Below are 24,233 nucleotides of genomic sequence, written 5' to 3'. Positions count from 1 at the left end.
GCCGCTTTAGCTGCAGTTTCCTGCTGCTAAAGCGGCGATAATGTTAACGCCGTGCTTGATAATATGCCCCATTGTTTGTAGTTGCACTGTGCACTTGTATGGCTCTATTGAGCCAAATAAAGGTATTGGATTGAACTGAAGTGCTGCACTCATGATAGTTCAGGTCCTAAATGCTGTTATGTGGTAGAAATGTCTCTGACTGGTGCTATATCTCCCCTTCTTTTCAACACCCCCAATTTCCCATATTGACCCTACATTATGAGTTCGCCGTTAACTCTTAAATACTGGGAAATACTGGGACCGGAATTTACAATCGGGGGTTCTGAGCTACTTTCTGCAAAATGCTGCATGGCTTGCAAACCCAGACTACCAGGACCACTTCCACTCATTTTACCCGATTCAGAGGAAAATAATAGGCCCACATCCACGTGCTGCTTGAGACAGATGGTAAATATTGTAGGAGCCTTTTTTCCCTCGCACATGTGGGCGGATAGCGGTGGATTGAGCTGGGGTTGCCCCAGGACAGAGTTCCTTTTACTTCAAATGGGGGAACTTTTTCAGCTTCCTCCAAGCCCAAGCTGAACTATGGGGGGAACTATCGTGAGGCGCAGAACCGGCCCACCCTACATCCAACTTCTCATATGTCTCGGGGTAATTATCGGGTCTCAAGTTTGAATAGAAGATAACTCTGGGCCTGGAAACACCAGAAAACCAGGACTTGCATGGAAGGCCACTCTGACCAGCTTGTTTTGGGGACCTTGATGGCCATAATTAGATCAGGATTGCCACTTGTGTCCTAAGATATGATCCTAAAATGAACACACTACACAAGGATGGCAGAATTTTACATTTAAATTAGTAGTGAGCAAACCATTTTGGTATGCACAAACCCTTTCAAAGCTAGTTTAAAATCCTGAACATGGTTGCAGATGTGGGGTATTTAGAGTTGGAGGAAAACACATCCCTAGGCATAAATAAACAAAAATGCAAAGAATGCAAATGCACTTGTGACCTACAACGTTGCACATCTTGCTACATTTGCCTATGCTTAGACGTGTATTCATTTAAATACTGGGATGCTGAGACAGTTGCAGAATCCGAGGATTACACCAGCAAATATTTGAAAATTATTTGAAAGTCTGAAATCCACATAAATCTTAGGTGAAAACATGCATGGTGACGTTTCTGATTTTGTTTTGGAAATATTAGCCAATTAGAGCATACGTCTGTATACTAGGAATCAGCGGTACCACTGGCAGGGTACTTCCATATGACACCGCATTAATTGCAATATCGCTGCATTACATTTTAAACCTGGTATTATGGATTTTTAGAAGAGAGTGTAGTGTTGCAGTCGACTGATATCTGTATCACTAAACAACTGCTACCATCCCATATAAAATGCCTTAGGGGAGGGGGTGGTTTTACCACAAAGTAATATAAATAAAACAGCATCTTTAGGGTGTCACCTAGTGGTGGTGCCTCGAAACTGCAAAAAGACATGAAAATGGCCTCCTGAGATTATGCGTAGATCTCTGCAAGTAAAGTTCTCTTTTCACTGGAGCACTAGATATCCTTCCAAATTGCTTATTCAATTCTAGGATTCTTGCCATCCGTGGGATGATAGGAATATTCCACCCCACGACCTGGCACAAGGACACCGTTAGCGCCTTGAAGCTTACACTTTGCCTCACTCTCCTTTGCTATGCCCGAACAGACACTGGTCCAAGAACAGAAGATGACGGTTTGGCTGCTTCTTTTGAAGTGTGAATTTCCGCTACCCAGGGCAATCTCAGGGATACACGCATCAGGACCACAAGGCCTCAACAAACAGATGTTACGTAGGTTTGATCAGAATTAAAGTGCGCTCTTTTGATTACAGTGCAGAAAGATCAACATTTGTCCAGAACTGGGGGTCTCAGATACATTACTGATGGAAAGAGTGGCCTTGCGCAAATTGTCAATAATATTTTCGACGAATTTTATGCTTAAAATGCACTCGATTTGGAAAGTAAAAACACAGAACTGTACCTTTCATGGAATGCAGTGGCTCTGAAGTTTCAGGGAAAAGGCAGCAATAAAAGAAAGACACAAAACACAAGAAGGATTATTCTTTCATGAAAGACCCATTATTATTAGCACACGTGTTTACAAGAGAAAGAATATTACACTTTGCACTGTACATGAAAATAGCTGACATACATTTCCCACATGCAGAGGCATCCGTGCCACTGAGGTGCGGGCCTTTCACAGGCAACTACAATGAGCAAACAGAAAAAAGGGCTCTGGTGTGGGCACGCACCGTGCACTTTCAGGAAAGTCTTCAATATTTTGACACATTGAGTTGACAGTTCTGACAGGTTATGAAAAAAACAGAGAGAGACTTTCGTTCAAGGCAGCACCACGCATTATCCGCTCTGTGCGTCACAGCATGGCCTCTGTCTTCACTCGAGCCCCCTATATATTCATGTATTTTACTGTCAGCGCTCAAATGGATATTAGGTACAGAAACACGAGCTCGTGGCATCCCTTCTGAAGACACTCAAGGGTGTGCAGGGCTCCTGAGGAGACCAGGGCACAGGCAGCTGTGAATGAGTGACAAGTTAGAAAGACTCAGCATGGCCTGGACTCCAGCACAGTCTGCGACTATATTAACCCTTCATGGCCTGCAGACATTAAACAGCAGACCACTAGGAACACGTTAAACCCCCTCCATCCATTTGTAATAGGTTTAGGGAATCATGAGTTCAGTGTACTAATATCTGCTCACAAACCAGTTTGGGCAAATTGCACACCAAATTGTTTGCGAACAGGTGTGCAATTAGCAACGTGACCTATATACAAAGAGGGCAACTCACAAATTACCCATTTGCTGAAGGTGGTAGAATCGCGTATCTAATTAATATTAGATAGACAGGTGGGGATTTGTGAACCCAACAACTGGCTTTGAATGCAAGGATGGTGGCCTGCATGGAACAGCAGACCTGTGTAAAGGCATTTGCATTCCAGAATGGGAAATATTTGTATATGTTCATTAACTGGACAGGAGCTGCTTTACAAAGATTCTTTATTATTTGGCAATATATTGGAGGGGGGCAATAGTCACTAGGACCAGTCAGTGTTCCCCCTTAAAACGTCCAACACCGAACAGGGAAACTGACTCCTGTCAAGTCCATCACCTTTTCAAACCTGTTACCACTGCACCTTGGAGTCAGCCATTTCTCAATGATTTGGAAAGAGACTTGTGGCCACAAACCATTGGCACTTGTCAATGCGAATTTCAGTCCGGAAGGAGAGTCCCTGTTATTGCCCATACTAATTATGATTCGTAATGCGTCGAGCACAGCAGGCTCTTTCGGTGCCGGCATATTGCATCCCTGCATCATATTGGTGAAATGCCTAAGATGTTCAGAAAACACAGGCTTTGTGACTGCAACATGCAATGCTCCCTCAGCCCACATATACACATTGCATGAGTCATGGACGGAAGCTGTAAATGAGAATAGAATCGACATCTAGAGTAGATCTATCACCCATCAAAGTAATACATTCCCTCTTGGTGCAGGCATATGGGGAGTACAGTTAATAGTAAATTGGTGATGTGCTTGGCAAGTGAGAAAAGAATTACATTAACCCTTGAGGAACATCAACAGGTGACCAGGAGGCTAAGAACAAGCGTGTAGAGATATTGGACATGAACCAGTGTGGGTCAAGTCCTGGCTGTATCCCAAAGTCTAAACCTGCGCCCTTCCCTTGATTCTCCCACTGTCCCCTTGGTATGTTTCTCCAGTCTAAAGCGCCAGGATGCCCGTAGGGCGACAGTTGCGCTATATAAGTTTCACATCAATCAATCAATCAAGTGATTCCAGCAGGGTCTAGAGCTGACAACAGTGTGTGTGGAGTTGGCTCTAAAAGTGAGCATTAAGAGAATGAGGCAAGTCAGTTGACATGGGGAGGGGACTAGGTAGGTGTAGGAGGGAGCTAGGCAGAGAAGAGATTAGTTTGGGTGATCTCTTGTAGATATTTTTGCAAGTAGGAGAATGTGAAGTCAGTGGTAGAGATGCTAGGAATAGGACTTGTTACTACACAAGTCATTACATCACGTGGCATTAAAACTCGGTTGTTATAACGACCGCGTTGTTACCACGCAATGCCATTACTACGCAAGTCATTACATCAACTTGCAGTAGATGGCGGGCTGACATTAGAAATGTATAATTTATAATTCCAACTCCAGCCTACGCAACAGAAGGGAAGGTGTTGGAATAGTAAACCATACTATTACTAATGTTAGTGCGCCTTCTAGTGTAAGTCGATGTAATGACTTGCGTAGTAATGGCATTGCGTGGTAACAACGGGGTCGTTGTAAAGACCGCTTTGTAATTGCAGTGCGGTGTAATCCCCGCGATGTAAAGGTCGTTTCCCAGATGCTAGATTCCATTATGAGTGACTATGGAGTGGGGAAGAAGAAATAATAGGTTGCTCTAGTTGTTGGAAATGAGATTTTAGGAAAGTAATGAGATTTTAAATATATGAAGATTTCTCAGCATATACTTCTAAGTTAGGGCACTGATGGTCTGTTGTAGGCTTTGAGAAGTTCCAGGCTCTGAGGATTTTGGATTGGTTAAAAAATCCATGCTTTTAGGAAACAGATATTGTGAGTTAAATGGCTGTTGGGTGACAGAAGTCAAAGTGAATCAGGGATGCTGAGATTCACTGCAGATAGCAGAGTTTCATTGAAATAATAAAACAAAAGAAGTGGTGTTCAACCACAGAACACGCGTGCTGTGAATTTGATTAATTAAAGCCGGGAAGTACTTTTAAGAGCTAATGAAGTTAATTGGACTTCGGTGATGAGAATGGGAGAGGTGGGTTGTTTAATGTCATTGAACTTGTAATGGGCAGAGGTGAGGGTGGAAGACAAAAGGGAGCAAGTGTGTCAAGGCGAGAAAAATAAGTGAGAAATTGAGGGAATTTCCATGTGCATGTGTTAGGGTAGAGTATGTGTTTCCAATCGGAGGATATAGGGACTTTGGGCAAGTAGCATCTGCTCTTGATGGTTGTTTGAGAATGAGAGCTAACAAAGATAATGAAAGCGTCACATGAAGGTGAGTAACAAATAGCATCTAAATTATCAAAGTCAATGATACCAGAAGGCCAGCTAAAGTTCCCAACTGAATTTATTTAAGGGTGTGTGGATTTTGAAAGGGTACCAGCGTGAGGATTCATGCTCAGAGCAGGAGTGCGTGCCCCTATAAATCCATGGTTTTGTCATCACACGCTCCATATAGTGCACGATGGGGGGCGGAGCTTTATGTAGAGGAGACAAAACTTCTATGATATCCTCTCTTTCTACGTGACCATCAAGAAGAACAACTCCTCCTTCAAGACATCTGGGTAAGCCTTAATATTAAGACGGGCATTCACCTGTTGTTGTAGAGCATGACAGCAATGGCGGTATGAGATGCCGTCAGGCATGGGATAATTATATTAATAATAATAGCAATATAAAAATAGCAATACAAATCATACTAATATTAGTTACACTGAGAACAATAACAGCACTAATAATAATAAACAGGAATATGAATATTTATATAATTACGGTTTTAGAAATACAACTACTACTACTAATGATTTCATTATTAATATTATTTTTATTACTGTTGTTGCTACTACTATTACTACCATTATCATTAATGTGATGATTGCAATGGAAAAATGTGGCTTAGTGTTGAAATATATCACAGATAGGCCCTTTACAAAACATTCAACATTAAAAGGGAGAAAAGTGTTGTACATGTATAGATACTATTCTGTTCTAATGTGATCTTACCAACATTCACACACACACACACACAAAAGACGTATGCAGGCACACACGCACATGTATGCAGGCACCCAGAGGCATGCGACACACTCACACAGGTGCACAATACTCTCTCTCCCTCTCACACACACCCACACCAACACACACACAAACACACCCAATCACATATGGGCTATGGTTCCTTCTGACTGTACAGCAATTGTACGCACAAACACACTAATGCATTCACGCATGGAGTAAATGGCTCATGCTGCTTAGTGTTAACTGGACACCACTTCAGGGAGAGTGTCGCAAAGTGGTTGGGAGAAGGTATGAGGGAAGAAGGGGTGAGAGGGCACAAATGTTGGTGAGTGGGGGGTGCAGCATGGTGTCGGACTAGCTCCAACAGCACTGCTGGACTGGCAGGACGTAGTAAGTAAGTAAAGTTTATTGTATAGTTACTTAAAACCATTACTAAATCACCACAAAATTGAAGGGCCATCCCATTCTCCTTGATAACCAAGCGAACAGTTACCTGATTCATTAAAATATGGTTAATTAAATTGCCATAACTAATTAAAAAAATACAAGTAATGGAAAGTTTAATGTCAGAAATGCCTGTCGTGTTAAGCGAACGGCAGGACCATGTCATAGACTCTGTTACATCGTTGTTTCCCTCCAATCTTGGACCCTTGGCCATGACTTTGGTTACGTCTCGCCAAAGGAAGTCTGATCCTGGTTCAGGAATGTCGTGCCCCAGGGAGGGGATACAAAATAAAGGAAATAAAAAGTAAGACAATTTACATGTAAACATATAGAAGGACTGCTAGGCCTGCGGGTTGTCCAGGACAAGACGAGATACCATGAGAGATTGGTATACAAGAGTGACTTGTAGTTATGCTGAGACACCTTTGCAAGAACAGATATCATGTGAGACAGGTATCAGAAGGGACTGCTATGCATGCTTCAACATCTGGGCAAGAACTGTTACCTCAAGAGATTAGTATGCACAAGCGACTGCTAGGCATGCTGGATCCCCACAGAATGAGAAACAGGTATTCACAGGGGACTGCTAGTCATTGTACAACACCAGGGTAACAGCAGACAACTTGAGAGATAAATAACCAGCAGGAAAGGCAAAACGTTTGGGGGCAAACCATGCCAAGGAAGTCAGATCTAACAGTGACTCTCTATGGGCCCGATTTACAAAGGTAAACGAAAATGTTTGGTCTTAACTTAGACCAACCATCTAAGTTTACCACTTTGGGAATTCAGAAAGGGTATTTTCCAGTACTTTTTTTGTGTCTGCACACGGGCTGGATCTCCGCTCCGAGTGCGGACATAAAGATAGTATTCTTAAATGCCCTTTGTGAATTCTCAAAGTTGTTAAGTTAGACATTTGGTCTATGTTTCGAACAAACGTCTAAGTTCATCTCTGTGAATGAGGCCTAATGGTTTGAAAAAAAGTCTGATGGGATGGGGTCCTGGAGCCCTCATGCCCCCTCCCCTTATGAAATGAATCAGCCATGGGAGATGTGTCCCTGTAGCCCGGAATGGGCCTGGGAGGGGGGCTGTACACTCCCTCCCCTTTAGGTAATATATCATCTACTTGAAATGGAGTCCCTCGGGTCTGAAGAAGGCTTGGAGAGGGCTTGCCAATCCCTCCCCTATAAAATACTTTGGGGCATATTATCAAGGACGGCATTAAAATTATCGCCGGTTTAGCGGCAGAAAACTGCCGCTAAAGCAGCTATAATGGGCTTGACAATATGCCCTTCAGAATACCAATAGAAGCCCATGTTGACACCAGAACATGGACTTCTATTGGAATTCTCAAGGGCATATTATCAAGCCCATTATCGCCGCTTTAGCGGCAGTTTCTGCCGCTAAACCAGCGAAAATTTTTAACGCCGTCCTTGATAATATGCCCCTTTGTTCCGTTAGCATGTGTCCTCAAATGCGGTGATATTTGCAACTTCTATTGTAATGTGACATAGAAAATATATTCAAAATGTCAACAACCTTAACCGCAGCAGAGGATGCAGATGTGCGGCGCATTACTGCTGTTAAGGTGAACTTCAGACCGTAGTGCAGGGCTTCGTTTGCAGGGCTGTTCTCTGGTGTGATCTTTTCTGCCGCAATGCAAAAGTCCTATCATCAACCAGACAATGCTCCAAACACATTGCTGGAACAACTGATGCTTCATGAAAAATCAATACACATATAAATAAAGGAGCACTGGACCTGTGTATTGTGAGCATGTCCATTGATAGAGGCAGAGGTGTGGGGCAGTGGCCAGAGCTGCTGACTCCGGAGTGCGGGGTCATGCTCGATCACCGGCGGCAGCTCAGCTCAGCATCATGTGACTCTGGGCAATAGCTCACTTAATCTCCTTGATGGCCCCCAGTGCCTGGATACCCTTAGCGGTGATAAGTCGCTCTTTATAAATCTGGAATTATTATTATTTAATATTCATACAACCACCAAACAGAAAAGCATCTCATCCTGCTTGCAAACACGAGTGTGCATTTGTTGTGCTTCTTGGCCTGCTGTGCTCACCTAGGTCGAGGACCAAAGATCCAGGGCCCACCTTCCGGGGCCTTTCCATTGCTGAAAGTTCACTGATGCTGGTCCAGCTACAAACAGCCCAAAGAGATGCTGGATGCTGTGTTCGTAAACCTGGCTCTGGGCAGTGATGACACTTATAACAAATTAAGCTTCACTTTGGTGGTGCATAGAGTCCTAATGGAAAGACAACCATAATTGCCCTAGACCAAGAAAAAATGCAAGCACTTTCCTTTGTGAAAATTACAGGAAACTACCCAAAAATACCCAAACCTATATGGTATTATGCAAAATGCAAGCTTCAGTGTTTTGCATTATTTATTAGAGCTGAATCAGGCCTTGTTGTTTATGTGAGGGCAATTTTGGCTGTGAAAAAAGCAGTGCAAAATTGCACGAAGCGCGATTAACAGCTGCTGGAGTTCAGTTTGTTTCCATTATCTTGTGCTCACATGTTAGAATTTTTACCCAAATGAAGTTTTGGTTACGTGATGTGGAGTAATTGCACAATCTCAGGCATTTTGCATAACAATCGTCAAGCGGATGCTAGAAATTACACAATATTACGACGGCGTAAATGAAATGTTACACACACCTACATTTCTCAATCTGCTATTCCTGACACTGAACTAATATTTAGAAAAAGGCCTCCGAAAAATTTGAAAGAAAATTTCCTAAATGTTAGAAACTAGTAATGTCAAATTAACTTTTATTTTTTTTTATTGAAGTTGGAAATACATTTTAAGGAGATTTTTCCATGACGAATTATACATGGTATTTTATTCTTGTCTTTGTTTCTGTTTCGTCTTTCTGTATCTATATCTATTAACTCGATTGAAGCCATGCAGCTAGTAAAAAGTGCTTTAAAGTAATCTGTACATTCCATACAAAAGGGGAGTGTTTCTATTTAGGACCAAAGAGGCTGGAATCAATTAAGCATTGCAATGAAAGGATACCTCTTGGACCATGAATTGCTTATATTGTTAAGTACGCCGGTCTAAGCTCTTTACCTTTGTATCTGTTCAACATATGAACTGTGATTATTTCAATTCTAATTTAAACAGTGAGTTGGCATGCAAACTTTTCTCAACATAAAATACTTCAGACAAAATATTTTATATTTCATCAATACGTTATTTACTTCTTTTATTTGTTTGTTATGTTTTTCTTATTCTTTTTAAATTCACACAAACATACTTTCACAACGGTACTGTTTTTTACATATTAGTGCCTAATTGTTATACATAAAACCTCTATGTACAGTGCATAGTTGAAGGAGTACAAAAATAAACTTAATATTACATACTCACATTTATTACAAATCTGAACAGTCCTACTGCTTTGGTTTCATGTACCGGGATATTGTAACCTACTTATCCTCGATACTTGTAAATTAATCGGTCCAGACGATGTTAAGGTCAGAGCATGTCTAGATATGTCTTGTGTGGGTTAAGCCATCATTAGATGGCTCAACTTCAATGTCCATAATCTCTTTTCAGTTTAATGTACAGATGCTCTTGGCCTTAGGGAAAGGATTGGAAGAGTGATGGGTGTGCCGACACGTTTTGACCTTCGTGTACTGACTGTGAGGATTCAAGCAAGGTCTTCCTCAGGGCTGGGAAATTTAGGTGTAGGACACTAATGTAAGTCAGATGGTCTTTTAGACTGGCTGGGATGTCACCTCTTCGCAAGGTAGCACATTAATACGCTCTTTGCAAGCTCTTATTGTCTAGAGCTCCTAGTGGAGTCTAACTTCCACTGTAGGGTAACCGCACTGCACATCACTCGTACGTCTCTGTCGGTGTTCGGATTGCGTCTTCCTCACTTCCGCATTGTGAGTTTTTTATAAATGTACATACAGTTCTTCGCTTTGGTTCAATCCATATGGAGTGAAAGTTCTGAAATTTAAAATCTACCCTGATTCTCTTTGTCACAATTTCTTCTCCCTATTTCCACCTCGATCACTCCGCACTACTGTCTCAATTGCGTAAAATTTCAAAAGTTTCCAATTTCCTTCATGGTGGTAGTCCATGTGTTTCGCTACTGAGTTACCTCTGACCTTATTGATTGTTGCGCGAAAGTGTTCAAGGTTCCGTTTCTTAAGCTCACAAATTGTACTCCCTATATATTTCAGGGAACATGGACACTCGATGACATAAACAACAAATTGGCTTTGACAGGTGATTAGCTTTTTTAATTTGCCACATTTTATTGTTTGCCATTTTTATTTGTGTTGTATTCTTTTCTATTTGGCACATTTTGCAATTATTTTTTATGAATCCTTTGGTTTTTAAAAAGATCCGGAACCCATCAGATTGATCACTGATTACTCAAATGAATCCAAGAAGATCAATGCAATATTAAGAAAGAACTGGAAAATACTTCAACTGGACCCCGCAGTGAGGAAAATCATGGGTAAACACCCAAACGTAACATACAGAAGAGCAAGAAATCTAAAAGACCAGTTAATTCATAGTCATTTTCAAAAGAAGACGAATAAATCTAATCAGTGTCTAAAAATCAAAGGACTTAAAAAATAGAAAACTTGGAAACTTTTGAAAATATATAAAATTGTGACAGTAGTGCCGAGTGATCGAGGTGGAAATAGGGAGAAGAAATTGTGACAGAGAATCAGGACAGATTTTAAATTTCAGAAATTTCACTCCATATGGACTGAACCAAAGCGAAGAACTGTATGTACATTTATAATAATCATGAAAAATTATAAAAGTTCAGTTTTGCCTCCGAAAAGTTGAGTTTTAAACTTACACAATGTCAGCACTAGATGAACACTACTAGATTCCTTAAACGTTATTGTTTGTGAAACACAAATTCAGGAAAGCCCACTGGACGGCAGGACTGAGGTGAACTTGAAATTTATTGTTTCTAGAATAAACATTTAGGAAAAGCCCACTGGAGGGCCGTTTGAGGTAAACTGTAATATTGAAGTGACAGAAAACAAAGAAAATGTGATATGAATTGTTCAATCAATGTAATGAAAGGAAAGATTATAATATTGTTGAGGATCTGGAACACTAAAAAAAGTATGCAAATTATTCACCATACACTTTAAATCGCTTTTTAATATTTAGTAACGCTGTGTATATCACGCACGCACACAAAGGGAAACTGCAACTCCCAAAATGCCTGGCAATGTTTGTAAAAACAGGAAATTACCACATACCAATAAGAATGTTTTTAATTGGTTGTGGCAAACATCGTAATTATCATCGTGAACAAGGTCTCGGGGGAGACCGAAACGCATCGATGTGGCTTTCATCCTGAAAATAAAAAAATAATGAAATAAAGGACGATCTGAAACCTTCAGTGAGTGCGACCCGTTTTCCTGTGTTGGAACTTGAAAATTAAATTCGTCTGGGCTCTGCCGTGGGGTTTCGCACCATTATAGAAGTGACGGAAAGCCAGCGAAAAGTGAGCCAGTGGAGGAGAAATATGTATATATAGGGGTTACTGCACTCGATGCCACAGGTGGAAGGGTATCAGCATGTCTTCAAGCCTTTCAGCTCTGCCATACGCGTTTCGAGCTATAAGGAAGCTCTTGATCACTGGCACAATGAATGACGAAGCAGGTGAGTATGGAACATCTATTTTATTCAATTACAAGTCCCGCCCAGATGGGTGTCACAATCGGGCATTCTGGATTCTGTAGTTTCCCTCATATGCCCACAGACTCGAAAAGTTACTTAACGCAGTTGCGCTGCTTCCACAAACAAAGTTTGAAAATGTCAACCCAATTGGGTGGAAGGTCTCGAGGGCACCACTGATTACTCCCCCAATCTCTCCGTGTGCAGTAACCCCTGCGTGAGTGGCAAATCCTTAAGGGCAACTTTTGTGGAGAGAATAAATTTCGCCTGTCCGGTCACGGATTTGCCCCGCCGCTGATCTAGCGGATCTGGAGTGCTTTTGCTTGCGAGCATTCTCAAGAACGCGGGGGACCTGAGCCACAAAGAGATTGGGGGAGTAATCCCTACCAACAATTGTCGCATTGAAGTTGCTATATGTGGTTGCAAGTGTGCCACTCATCCTGGGTGCCGCCTAAAAAAGTAAAAAAAGAAAAAGGAAAAACACAAGGCTAGGCACATGAAATAAAAGGAGGAAGGATTGAGGACACGAATGACACATTTGGAGATCCAGGAAAAAAAAGGATCTACGATAGGATAACAAGAATTCCTGTAGAATAGTATGACCCTACATATTTTATGATATAAATCTCTATACTGTGGAGAAAAGTGACCCGTTATCAGTTGTTCTCCTGAAGAAGGTGGTTTCTGTTTATAAAGTCAAATATACCACGAAACGCGTTGACGCTTGTGCCAACTAAGGATCCAAAAAAACAAGGGACATTTTAGATAAGAAAGAAATCCTTTTACTAAAGGCCCCTCGCATACTATGTATTGTATTTGGATCATATTAATTTTAAACAGACATTTTTGACTGTTCTCGTTCTTTTGGGTCTATGTTTTTCAATGACTTAATATGTTGATAAATGATATTGTATTGTATGAATTGTGATTTTTAATTTTCTGTTTTTGTGTCCATCTACGGATTTTTCCGTGATTTTTAATATATATATGAGAGAGAGAAAAACTCTTTTTAAATAAAACTGCGATAGCATTACATTTCTGTTTGGGGTTTAATTTATGTGCCAAATATAGTCTTTAGATAAATAGGGGCAACATAGAACCGACTGAGTGAATGATGTTAGAGTGAAAAAACGAATGTGATTTACCTCCAGGGATTCTTCCTCTCTTATTGATTTAAAGTGCCCTGTTCCCTGGAACGAGTTGGGCCATCTCTCTTTTTGTCTACCATCTTTACACAAATACATTAATCTCAAAAAGAAAGCTACACATTTCCTTAATCATCCTGCATGTATTACAAGAGTCACGGAGCGATTGCTAAACTGTATATCTAAATTACTTTTAGCAAATTCCTAAGTGAAGTGTATGTGGTCTGTATCTACAGATATATGAAAAATGGAGAGTCTAGGGCAGTTGTGGATATAATGTTACTAAACTGGGTATGAGGCCCATAACTAGAGTTAATCTAGGTGGACCCACATCTCTTCATCCCCATTAAGGCCATCTGGGGTCATCGTTTGGAGCTTGATGATGTATTTTGACTCGAGAACCTGTAATTTCCTGGTCCTATCGCCCCCCCCCCTCTTGTTCTTTTGTACTTGATCAAGAAGCACAACAAATGCACACTCGTGTTTGCAAGCAGGATAAGATGCTTTTCTGTTTGGTGATTGTTGTATGAATAATAAATAATAATAATTCCAGATTTATAAAGAGCGACATATCAACCCTAAGGGTATCCAAGCACTGAAACCATCAAGGAGATTAAGTGACCTATTGCCCAGAATCACATGATGCTGAGCTGAGCTGCCGCCGGTGATCGAGCATGACCCCGCACTCCGGAGTCAGCAGCTCTGGCCACTGCCCCACACCTCTGCCTCTATCAATGGGCATGCTCACAATACACAGGTCCAGTGCTGCTTTATTCATATGTGTATTGATTTTTCATGAAGCATCAGTTGTTTCAGCAATGTGTTTGGAGCGTTGTTTGGTTCATGCTCCTGAGAATCCTGGGTTTCCACTACTCAAGCCCGTACATTGAAAGGGCAAAAATGCGCCATCCAGATAATTATGTCACAGTTGGTCTCAAAACCCAGGCATCATCAAACAAAGACATCCTTTCTTTTCTTGTTATTTGTTGGAGTTCTAGAAGTGACCAGGCTTGGACTGCAAACATAAATCAACCCTGACTAACAAAGTAGCTACTGTTCCCATACTGCAAAAGGCTGTGAGCAGAATGGTTCTGGGGAGCATGGTTGGGTGGTGGAAACCTCTCCTGCTCTGAAACCAGCACCTGGACCAACAGCCCACAGGGAAATGTCCTGTTCGGCCGTGGGAGCGGCTATATTGAATCTTTTTTTTTCTTTTCACAGGAAGGCCTGTTTAAAATCTTCTGGCAGAGCTAGATAAAAATGGTGGCATGGCATGACTCTGTGGGCTCTATTTATTTCTACTGAAGGGTACTGCCCATGTGGCATATGTAACAAACGGAAGTCCTTGCTTGGTTGGGCAGGAAAAAACAGTACCCTGCTCACCTATATAAACATGATTGCCATATGGCAATGTTTCTGAAGGTTGCAGAGGCCAGCGGAGGGGTCGTGTGCTGTCTTTGCTACCACAGATTTAACATTCTCAATGAAACTCCTATTAAGACCATCAAAACAAATCTATTTTTGGGCATTTCCTGTGCTACATAGACACATATAGACGAATGAACCTGGCAGAAACAGGGGAGTGGAGTGCAATCACACATGGAGAACATCATGCAAAGCAGGCTATGACCACATGCGCGTCTTCTGCTGTGATTGGTGCTGACTCTGGCCAGCAGGATATCCTGCTGACAGAAGCTAGTGCCTACCACCTCTGGATGGTCCCGCAATGGTTGACAACCTCCAAAGTCCTTTTTCAAAAAGTTTAAATAAATAAGTGCAGGCGCCCAAAGTTTTTCTTAGGAGCATATCTCCAGGACTTCGGAATGTCAGGATTGCTTAATACCAGACCTGCTTAGTTTTGATTCCACCTCATGCCTCTTCCTTCCATCACCCTGCACTACCTGTCTCTTTACCTGGCTCTTGCAGGTTCTTTTTCTTCTCTGTTTTTTTTTTTTTTTTACTTCTTTCTGTTTTCCTATATTTGCCTTCTTTCTTCTTTCATCATTTTTGCCCTTCTCTCTTTTATTCTGGGTCAAAGTCATATGATGAAAAATGAGTTGCATACCCCACAAATGAGAGCTAGTGCCCCCGCTTGCAGCTACTGGCTCAAACGTTAGCACTGGGGTCTTCTGACCCATCAGCTCCATGCAGTAGTCCGTGGCAGCACCTCCTGGCTCCCTGGCACGGACGCATGCGCGTGAATGCTGGTCCCAGCTCAAAAAGTATGTCATCGATCCATTTACATTGTTATTCTGTAAACAAGGAGCTGTAAGGGAGAGGATATATTTACAGGAAGTTTAAGGTTATTGTCTGACCTTCAAACTCTCTAGCTGTTTAGATGTGCCATCTAATGTATGAAGTATAACATGTTTTCAACGTGAAATACCAAAGTTTGGTCGAACCCACAAAAGTGTATGGAAGATAAATGACCGAGGTTACACATAAATTGGAAGAGTGAAGGCAACAAATATATCTCACGAAGGAAACTCCAGTTTCCTAGAGACCCGAACATCTTGGCTCAGCCTATTCTGTTTCAAAATTCATAATCGCATAAAACACACCTTTGTGTGCGCACTCCTCACTAGAGCCTTAAAGCAATTGTAAATCAACATGTGTGGTCTCCAGTTGTAAGGTGTGGGATATTCAAAGGCTGCGGAGTTTCTGGCTTTCATCAAGCTGTATTCTGGTCCTTGTAGGCTCACTTTCCAAAAGCCACTCAGGAACGGCAAGGACCGGCATGCACTGGTGAGTGAGCTCAGAATCCAGGATTCTATTAACTTCTCACACTTAGCGTCAGCTTACTTGAGAGCAATGCACGCGCATCATCGTGATTATTTAGACGTGCATATTATTGTGCTTTGAGTCTCACAAGTGCTACAGAACCCGCTATATTCACCCGTTATTCATGAATTGTAAATGTCAAAGAATCGTTATTTCACAAGCAAAAGAACAGTGGAGTTGAGTATTCCTTTGTGAACTTATTCATTCACGAATTCATTCATTGAATTACTTGTTCATTCATCCGATCGTGAATTCATTAAATAGCCCATTCATTCATTTATCGAACTACGAGTCATTCACCTACTCCTGAATTCATTCACTAGGGTCCTTCTCAGTTGTTTAGTGGTTTAAGAGATCAGTGTCCGAGGCCAGGAAGGAAACAGCTTCATAGCTCACTTACACTTCATCATGCAAGGAAACGTACAACGCTTATTTTAAGACACCTTTACCCCCATCCCTCCCTCATCTCCTTCCTTTTTTTTGCTATTTAATATGGATGAATCACAAACCGTATGTGTTTTTATTAATGCACAACAGGCGCATCTTTGGACACATTTGGCTCGGGCTCCCTCTAGTGGTACTACCGTTGAAATAACAACGCCTTAACCGGAGCACCACGCCCAGCAGCATCCTCTTCCTAGGACCACACACATCTGCCTGGATACAGATGTTGTAATGATGCCGTGGCTGGAACGGAAGCGTGCCGTTGAACTTAACTCCCCATCATTCCCCCCCCCCCCCCGCATCATGCGCGGCTTTGAAAGGTTCTGTGAAGCTCTGCCCCCCTCGCCCGCTCATGTTTATGCAGCCTGATCAAATGCCAGGCTGTGTTTGGAATACAAATGCCCTGCGAGCAGCAGCCTGGAATTCTGATCCGTCCTGAAACCGGTGGCAGCAGCCTGCTGAACACAGAGCACAACAAGAACCAGGCCCCTCCCCCAGCGAACCCAGGAGCGCCCCCTCCCTTACCTCATGCCGCCAAAGGCTCATCCTATTTGACGGTACCAAGATCAGCAACAAAAATAAAACAAATCGCACAGCCACAAACTACAGCCAGAGGAGGAAGCAGGACGCTGCAGGGGGTCGGCTGCACATGCATTGGCACTACCCATGCCTGGCAGGAACCCCTCAGGCTCCAGTTGGCAGTGTTTTTGCGGGAATGGTGAATGCCCCAGACCGTGCTGGGTGTTGCAGGAGGCTCACGAGCACTGCCGCACCAGAGAGGCGAGCAGCAAACCGCAGCCTGCATGAGCTCTGCTCAGTGCCAGAGCTGGCACAGGGCCAAGGGCTGCCCAAAAATGAGGTGAAGGAAAAGATATTTAAGAGGCTGTGGCGAGGACACGAATTATGAGTCCTTAAATAGATCAGGAGGGCGGAGAGGAACGCAGTCCTAAGAAACAAAAGAAAAACACGAGAGAATCGGCTAAAAACCGAACTTAAAAGAAGGCTGTGGATATGTACTTTTTATGAGTGCTCTGTTGACTGGCACTCTCCCAGGGTTTGCCTTCTCTGGGTCACCCCATGTTTATGGCCATAGGACTCTGCACACTACTCCTGCTAACCAGTGGTAAAGAGCTTGCATTCGCCTCTCTAAGCATGTTAGAATTGGCGTACCCCTATTGGCACCTTTAACTTACTTGTACGTCCCTTGTGTGCAGTACCACTTACCACATATACTCAGGGCTGGTAAATTAAATGATACTAGGGGGCTGTAGCACTCATTGTGCCACCCCATTACAGTAGCCCTGAAAAGCATGTCTCCAGGCCTGCCACTGCAGCCTGAGTTTACAATTTTAAACTGAAATTTCAACTTGGCAAAGTAAACCTTTTGCCTAGCCTAAGCCTTAATTTGTAATTTTTATATAAGACACTCCTAAGGTAGACCGTAAATGCCAATAGGGCAGAATGCATGGTATTGAATAAGTAGGGCATGTATATTGAGGGGTCTATTTATGAGAATGTCACGCAGTGCAGCGCAGCGAGTCACCGTGCTGCGCTCCATGGCGTGACAGGGAAAAGGCGGTAATATGCTGCATTTAAGGCAATATGGTGCATTCCTTACTTTTCCCCTGTGCTGGCCGCCTTTAGGCAGCCTAGCGACAATGCAGGCAACCTTGCACTGTGGCGCAAGGATGCCTGTATTGCATACAGAATTGTTTTTGTGCAGGAAGAGGCACTTTCCAGCCCCTAACCAATACAGAGAGGTACATTTCCCTTTCTATGTGTTCTGCAGAACGCAGCACACACAGAAAGAGGAAGTAACAAGAAGAAATAAAGATACTATTCCTCCTTACCCCTCACCTCAGAAGGGGTACCTTTTTGGCACATTCCCAGGTCTGCAAGTACTGGTAAATCTGAGAATGGTCAAAACCCATGGGATTGCGTGGGAACACCCACACAATGTCCATGAAACACGTTCCCAGGGCAGAGTAAGGCAACTCAGCGATTTGCCATGTGTTGCCTCGCTCTAGATTTATGGAGCCACTCAGGGCCATGCAACATGGCCTTGCATAAATCACATGTGAGGTTTGCATCTCTCTTCAAACCGGCTCATACATAGGCCTCTGAATGCTTTACATGACCTGGCAGTGAAAAACCTCCAAAGCCATCTTTCACTGTGGAAAGTCTGGCACTATGGTGCAAGGGTGGCTACATTGGTGCTAGGCTGTCCAAAGTGTGCCAACGCATAGAGAGAGCAGAACTACACCATTCCTAAGTGTGGCAGGCCAGTGCAGCACTGGAATCTGTTGCTTGTGCTGAAATATACCCGTTTGAAGCCAGCTGCCCTATGAAAAGATGTTTGGTGCTCATGGTCTCTGACTGTGGTATGGGAATAAAGCTGTCTCTGCGCCCCTCTTTTATTGCTTTGTAAGAGAAGAATTACTGATATTTCCATTGGAGGATCTTTGTCTTTACAAAAATGGCCAGTAAAAGTATGCAGGAACTAAAAGAAGCAGGTAAGGATCCATGAGATCCATACAAAAGATATTTGTCAGAGATGCAAATTCATAGCTTGTGGACGTTTACGGTTAAAACTGCACCAGTATTTCCAACCATCTGTTTGGGAAGGGTATGATACAAGGTGATGCGTAGCATAGTATGCATCTATGTATTTGACTTATACAGTAAACCTATCTATAATGCTGTGGAGTGCTGCACGGGAGACAATGCTTAGTAAGGACAGACAGGGGAGGCTTGGAGGCTGAGGATGGACAGAGTGGTAAAAGGGGGTGAACCTGGTGGTTAAGTTTGAGGTGTGGCATAGAGAGGCATGAAGGACAAGGTGCGAGAGACAAGGGGCACTACTTGAGTGCTCCTCATGAAGTAGAGAAGTTGGAATTGAATTTAAGCAGATTATAGGGGTTATTTACTAATGTTCTGCATCAGCGTCCACATGGTGCAAAGTGAGGCAACTCGTTGTGTTAATTTGCTCACTATTTAAAAGGTAAAGTTGATTTTCATTAGTATTTAACATAAACTATTTTTATTAATTCTTTTGAGTTAAATTAACTTTTTTACTTTTCTCTATACTTTAACATAGACAGACTCCACGGTGACGGTGGAGAGTGACATCCCTATTGTACAGTATAGGGAAATAAAAGAAAGTTTATTACACTTTTTAATAAATTAGTATTTTTTTATTTTAAATATTTAGGTAAATAAATGTTATATATTAATTTTAAATGTAGGTAAAAAATCAACATCATTTTGAAATAAATCTTACGTTAATTTAAATATAATATTAAATGAAATAAAAGTTATTTTTCTGAAGTTTACAATAAAAGGCGTATCCCCACCTAAAGTTAAACAAAATTGTGATTGTACTTTAACAATGAGTACTAGTAATACACAGAATTAATTATTAGTAGTTTATTATAATTGAATACAAATCAATGTTACATTAATTTTTAAATTGGAAAAAGGCTGATGAAATATTTTATAGTTATTTGATAATCATGTTTTATTTTATAAAATGTTTACAATTCTTTTATAGAAATTTATTTTTAGCCATTTTATATATTAAATAATTTATTTCAACTGAACAGTATATCCTGTGAGCTTTTATTGTAGTTCTCTATCGCCTTTATTTTCTATGGGAGGGCGTTGCAGTGCCAATGGATTGGCATGTGTGATGTTGGACTTACTACTCTTTCTTTTTTAACAGTAGTAATTTACACTGATAAGTTTGCATCTACTCTTTTTCAAGGAGTCATGACGTGTAAGGATACATGTTTGAGTAACTTATACTCAGATTTTGTAAATAGCCAAAAGTTTTAAAGTTGCCCAAATGTGTAAGAGTAAATTGCAGTGTAAGTTACCTTTGTGAATAGCCCATATCCCTCGAAATATGAGATCGGCATGCCTATAACTATTAACTTTCATAGATGATACTGTGCTTTTACAATAATTTTCAGTGAGTCTACACCCATCAATTGCCAAATGCATAATCTCTTCAATTCACATAATTTAAGAATAATCTATGACAACAGAAACATAATGATATTTAGTCGACTTTAAAAAAACATTACGGGTGTAGATTTTGAGCCTAAATTGAAATGGCATCAATCAAACTCAGTTGATGACCACCAGTATGTACGACTGTAGCCATTTCTTTAATAGGATAAGATTCTGATTTTAGAGAACATACATTTATCCTCATGATATTTAGGGAGCACAAGCACTGAAGTAGTAACTTCCTGTCATTATAGCGCATGGAAGATAGAATCTTTACCATGCCCATGATGGGGAAAAGGCTGTCGCCTCCACCTGTTTTTCAGATGGCACTTGACACTTTCTTTTTAGATAGCAAATGTTTTGATTTTGCTTTAGTTATCAATGTTCAGTTTTTTGGGGAATTCTACAGGAAATCAGTAACTGTACAACCTTGAGTTGCACTCTGAAAACTTCGTGAAGAAGCAAATACAATTAGGAGCAAGGATATGATGTCAAATTGTCAATGAGTTTGTCTATTAACATGTTGAATCATCTGGTTGGCAATTATCAAAATAAAGTGATGAATGCAAAAATATAGTCTAAAATTTACTGGATTTAGTCAATTAATTTGTTTTTCTGTTTGTATTGAAATGTTAATAGTTAATATTAATGCTTTTGGTGTTTTTATTGTATATGTTTTGGTGTGCAATTTTATGGGGTGAATGTGTAATTTTTGGTTAATGTAATATGTTTTCATTTAATTATAGATGTTTATTACAAGTTTGGGTTTATATGAAGTTATTGTTTTAATTTAGGATACTTTCGATGGTGTATTTTTAACATTTATTAGTTATGTTAGCGATAATACTGTAGTAACTATTGTAAAAATCAATATTTTTGACGTTATATGTTTATTTATAGGTGACGATATTTGTGTTTCCAATATTTTTGTCATTGATATATGTAAAAATCTGTGTTTTTGACAACTATATGTGTGTGCTCGATATTTGTGATTTTTATAGTGAGGTATACAGAGTCAATATTTTGATCTCGATATTTAATTTCCGATATTTGTCTATTTAGATATTTGTTGGATCGATATTAAGTCACTATGTGAAAAAAAAGGCCATTGTCAGGCAATAGACACCTAACATGTAGTAGGAGAATTCAGTGCGATGGTGCTCAATGCAGATCCACAAAGATTTCCTGATGGCTATAACCATACACATCTGGGAGTCATATTAGACACAAGTTTTTTGGTACTTTGGCTTGCAAATCTGGGGAGGGGATTCCTGATGACTGTCACAGTCGAAGGCAATCAAAATACCCGCTGTCAAAGTTTGACTTCGAGAGGTAAATCAACGTAGGTAATTTAGTCTCAAATGAAAAGGACAAATGTGCAATGCAAATGGAAAAAGGGAATTAAAATGTAATGACAAAACAAACCTAAGACCACAGAACACGCCCCCATGAGAAATCGGAAGAATTGTGTATTCAAATCCACGAAGTAAAATTGACCATGGTGTTGTAAAAATTAATGCAAAACAATGGAATCATAACAATATGCAAAAACATAAGGACATGGTGTGAGATTAAATTAGAAAAAATAACAATTCACTTAGAGGATATCCATTTTGAATCCTATACGATTAATTCTCTTCTGCTTTAAAGTATCCATGCACAGCTATGATTTCCACTTCAGCTGTTCCGCAAGAAGCATGGCCAGTCCCTGGCTGCATACATTTGTCAAAAAGGCTGACAGCACAGACATGTTAAAGAAGTGCCTGTGGACACATAGATCACTGTACTTTGGCATCCACGCTAGTTAAGGGTTGGACATTAAAAGCTTTAAGTGGCCGTCAGAAGTCTTCCGCAGTCCCCGATCACTGAAGGGTATAGGGACTTAAAGCCACAGCGTAAGACGTTAACAAAGTGCATTTAACTATAGCACCGTTGTGTATTTGTTGACAAATGTGCTTATACTCAAGGACATTGCATGATAAAATTATTTTTAAGGTAAAGTTTTATGCTTTGATACAGAACAGCTATGCCAGGTCTAGCTGTGAAAATTGATGTAATACAAATTAATAATACTGATAAAGGTACAGAAGATTAGAAAAAAAGAATACTATTATTTATCCTTATTGTGAATACCCTCTCTTTAGAGATACACTAAGTACATATTCTAAGTTGCCAAAGGCGTATGTATAGTCTTTGCCTCTGTAGAGGAGAATAACATTGACCCGTACTACCACTTCGTTTGAGCTTAATTTATTGGAATGGGGGGGTAGTTTAGTACCTAACAAGCTCTTGCAGGGTATAAATGAGGAATGGTGCCACAGAACCGGTGACCGCACATGCACACACACACACAAGCGCACACATACACACACAAACACACACGCACACAGCCGTGCACTCACACACATGCACACACACCTTGGTGTTTTATAATAATTAATGTTCATCGTGCCATTATGTGCGACTCTACTATGTATCATATTTATCAGGCTTGTCCCCACAATATTAGCTAAATCAGTAATAATTAATATGATTATAATGAATGGAATATAGAATCCCATTGTTCAGCACACAGTTCTAGTGCAATAGGTTAGGGGCTCCCTCTCTACCTTGTGATATTACGTTATAATGCTGTCTTGCTGTTGAGTCATGCAGCCACTCTCCCTCCCTGCTGTAGACCCGATGCTCTTCAGTATGATGTCCCAATGGGCAGCGTGGTCCCCAGCATGGAACCTCACTCTCCACCTCCTTCATCAAATGACGCGTATGCTCAACGGAGATGCGCATAGCATCTCTCACTCTGAACACCATACTGCTCAAGGAGCAACATTCATCTAATGTTTCCATCTGCAGCATCAGAGGTACAAGTGCACTTTACATTCAGAAAGTGCAGACAATGGAGCTCTAAAAAGGTCCTTCTTCAGGAGTCCATTTAACTTTAATTAAGGCCTAATGTTGAGGCGAATACAAAATGTATGCTGAGTGGAGATAGTCAACAGTATACATGCAGGTCATGTTAATAAACCTCCGGGCCTGTAATGTTTATTAACATTCTCCACCTGTGGCAAGGATGAGAGAGAGAACAGCCACCCCTTAACTGGTGCTGGTGTACTGGCCCCATCAGTTCTGTGACAACAGTGGGGAATGATGAGGTGAATGGCCTGAATGTTACAATTAGAGGCTTTTCCCATTTGTACCATTTGTACCATTTGTACCAGTCTTATCCATGTCTCAATTGTTCCAGGGATAGTGTATGAAGCTCTCTGACACGCTCATGATTTATTTTCAAACTTTGCCAAGTGTGATCCTCGCACGTTAAAACAAAATGAGGGTAGCAGCTTGCTGCTATGTTATGTTGCTCAGTGTTGGTATGTTAGCATCACTGATCGATTTTGGTAAGGAATAATACTGTAGCATAAAAGAACCACAGCAAATAAATTCAGGAAAAAATATATTTGCATGGGGTTTACATTCTACGTTTACCATATAGGTTTAAAGAAAGCGCCAATTAGATTGAGTACCGGATGGCATCTGGGTAGAATGGTCAGTTCCGGTTTGAGGGCTCACAGTGTAGACAGGGGCTACTGGACTCCATCTGTGGTGGTTGAGGTTGCTTACCACTGGTGCCCTGGGGCCTGTGTAAACAATGGCTCTGCAAAGTGGGCCACATACACCTTTCCACACTTGACTATCAAGGCTGGGGGTGAACAGACAAAGACTTTGCGCAACGTAGTGTGGTGTCGAAGGTACGAACTCAGAATTCAACAGTCAACTAACACAATAAGATGTTTCCTAGCTTAGTACTTATTTTTTTATTTAAAAGACAGTGCTTTAATTTCACAGCAAAACAAAATATTACACAGACCCCCTCCAATG

General features: G+C 41.1%; 1 protein-coding gene across 3 annotated transcripts in view; it reads right to left on the bottom strand.

Annotated features, from left to right (window-relative positions):
• GARNL3 (GTPase activating Rap/RanGAP domain like 3) overlaps positions 1-24,233 on the bottom strand; it is a 949,195-nt gene that overhangs the window by 678,496 nt on the left and 246,466 nt on the right. Inside the window, exon 2 of one of the 3 annotated variants that reach the window (XM_085613709.1) lies at positions 2,032-2,052. The exons of the other annotated variants lie outside the window; for them this stretch is intronic. Coding sequence (XP_085469835.1) covers positions 2,032-2,052 — 21 coding nt within the window. The remainder of the gene's footprint in view (positions 1-2,031; positions 2,053-24,233) is intronic. 3 annotated transcript variants of the gene reach the window in all.

This window comes from Triturus cristatus, chromosome 1_2 (assembly GCF_964204655.1).
Source record: "Triturus cristatus chromosome 1_2, aTriCri1.1, whole genome shotgun sequence".
NCBI classification, from domain to species: domain Eukaryota; kingdom Metazoa; phylum Chordata; class Amphibia; order Caudata; family Salamandridae; genus Triturus; species Triturus cristatus.
This window is presented reverse-complemented; position numbering and strand designations above follow the sequence as displayed.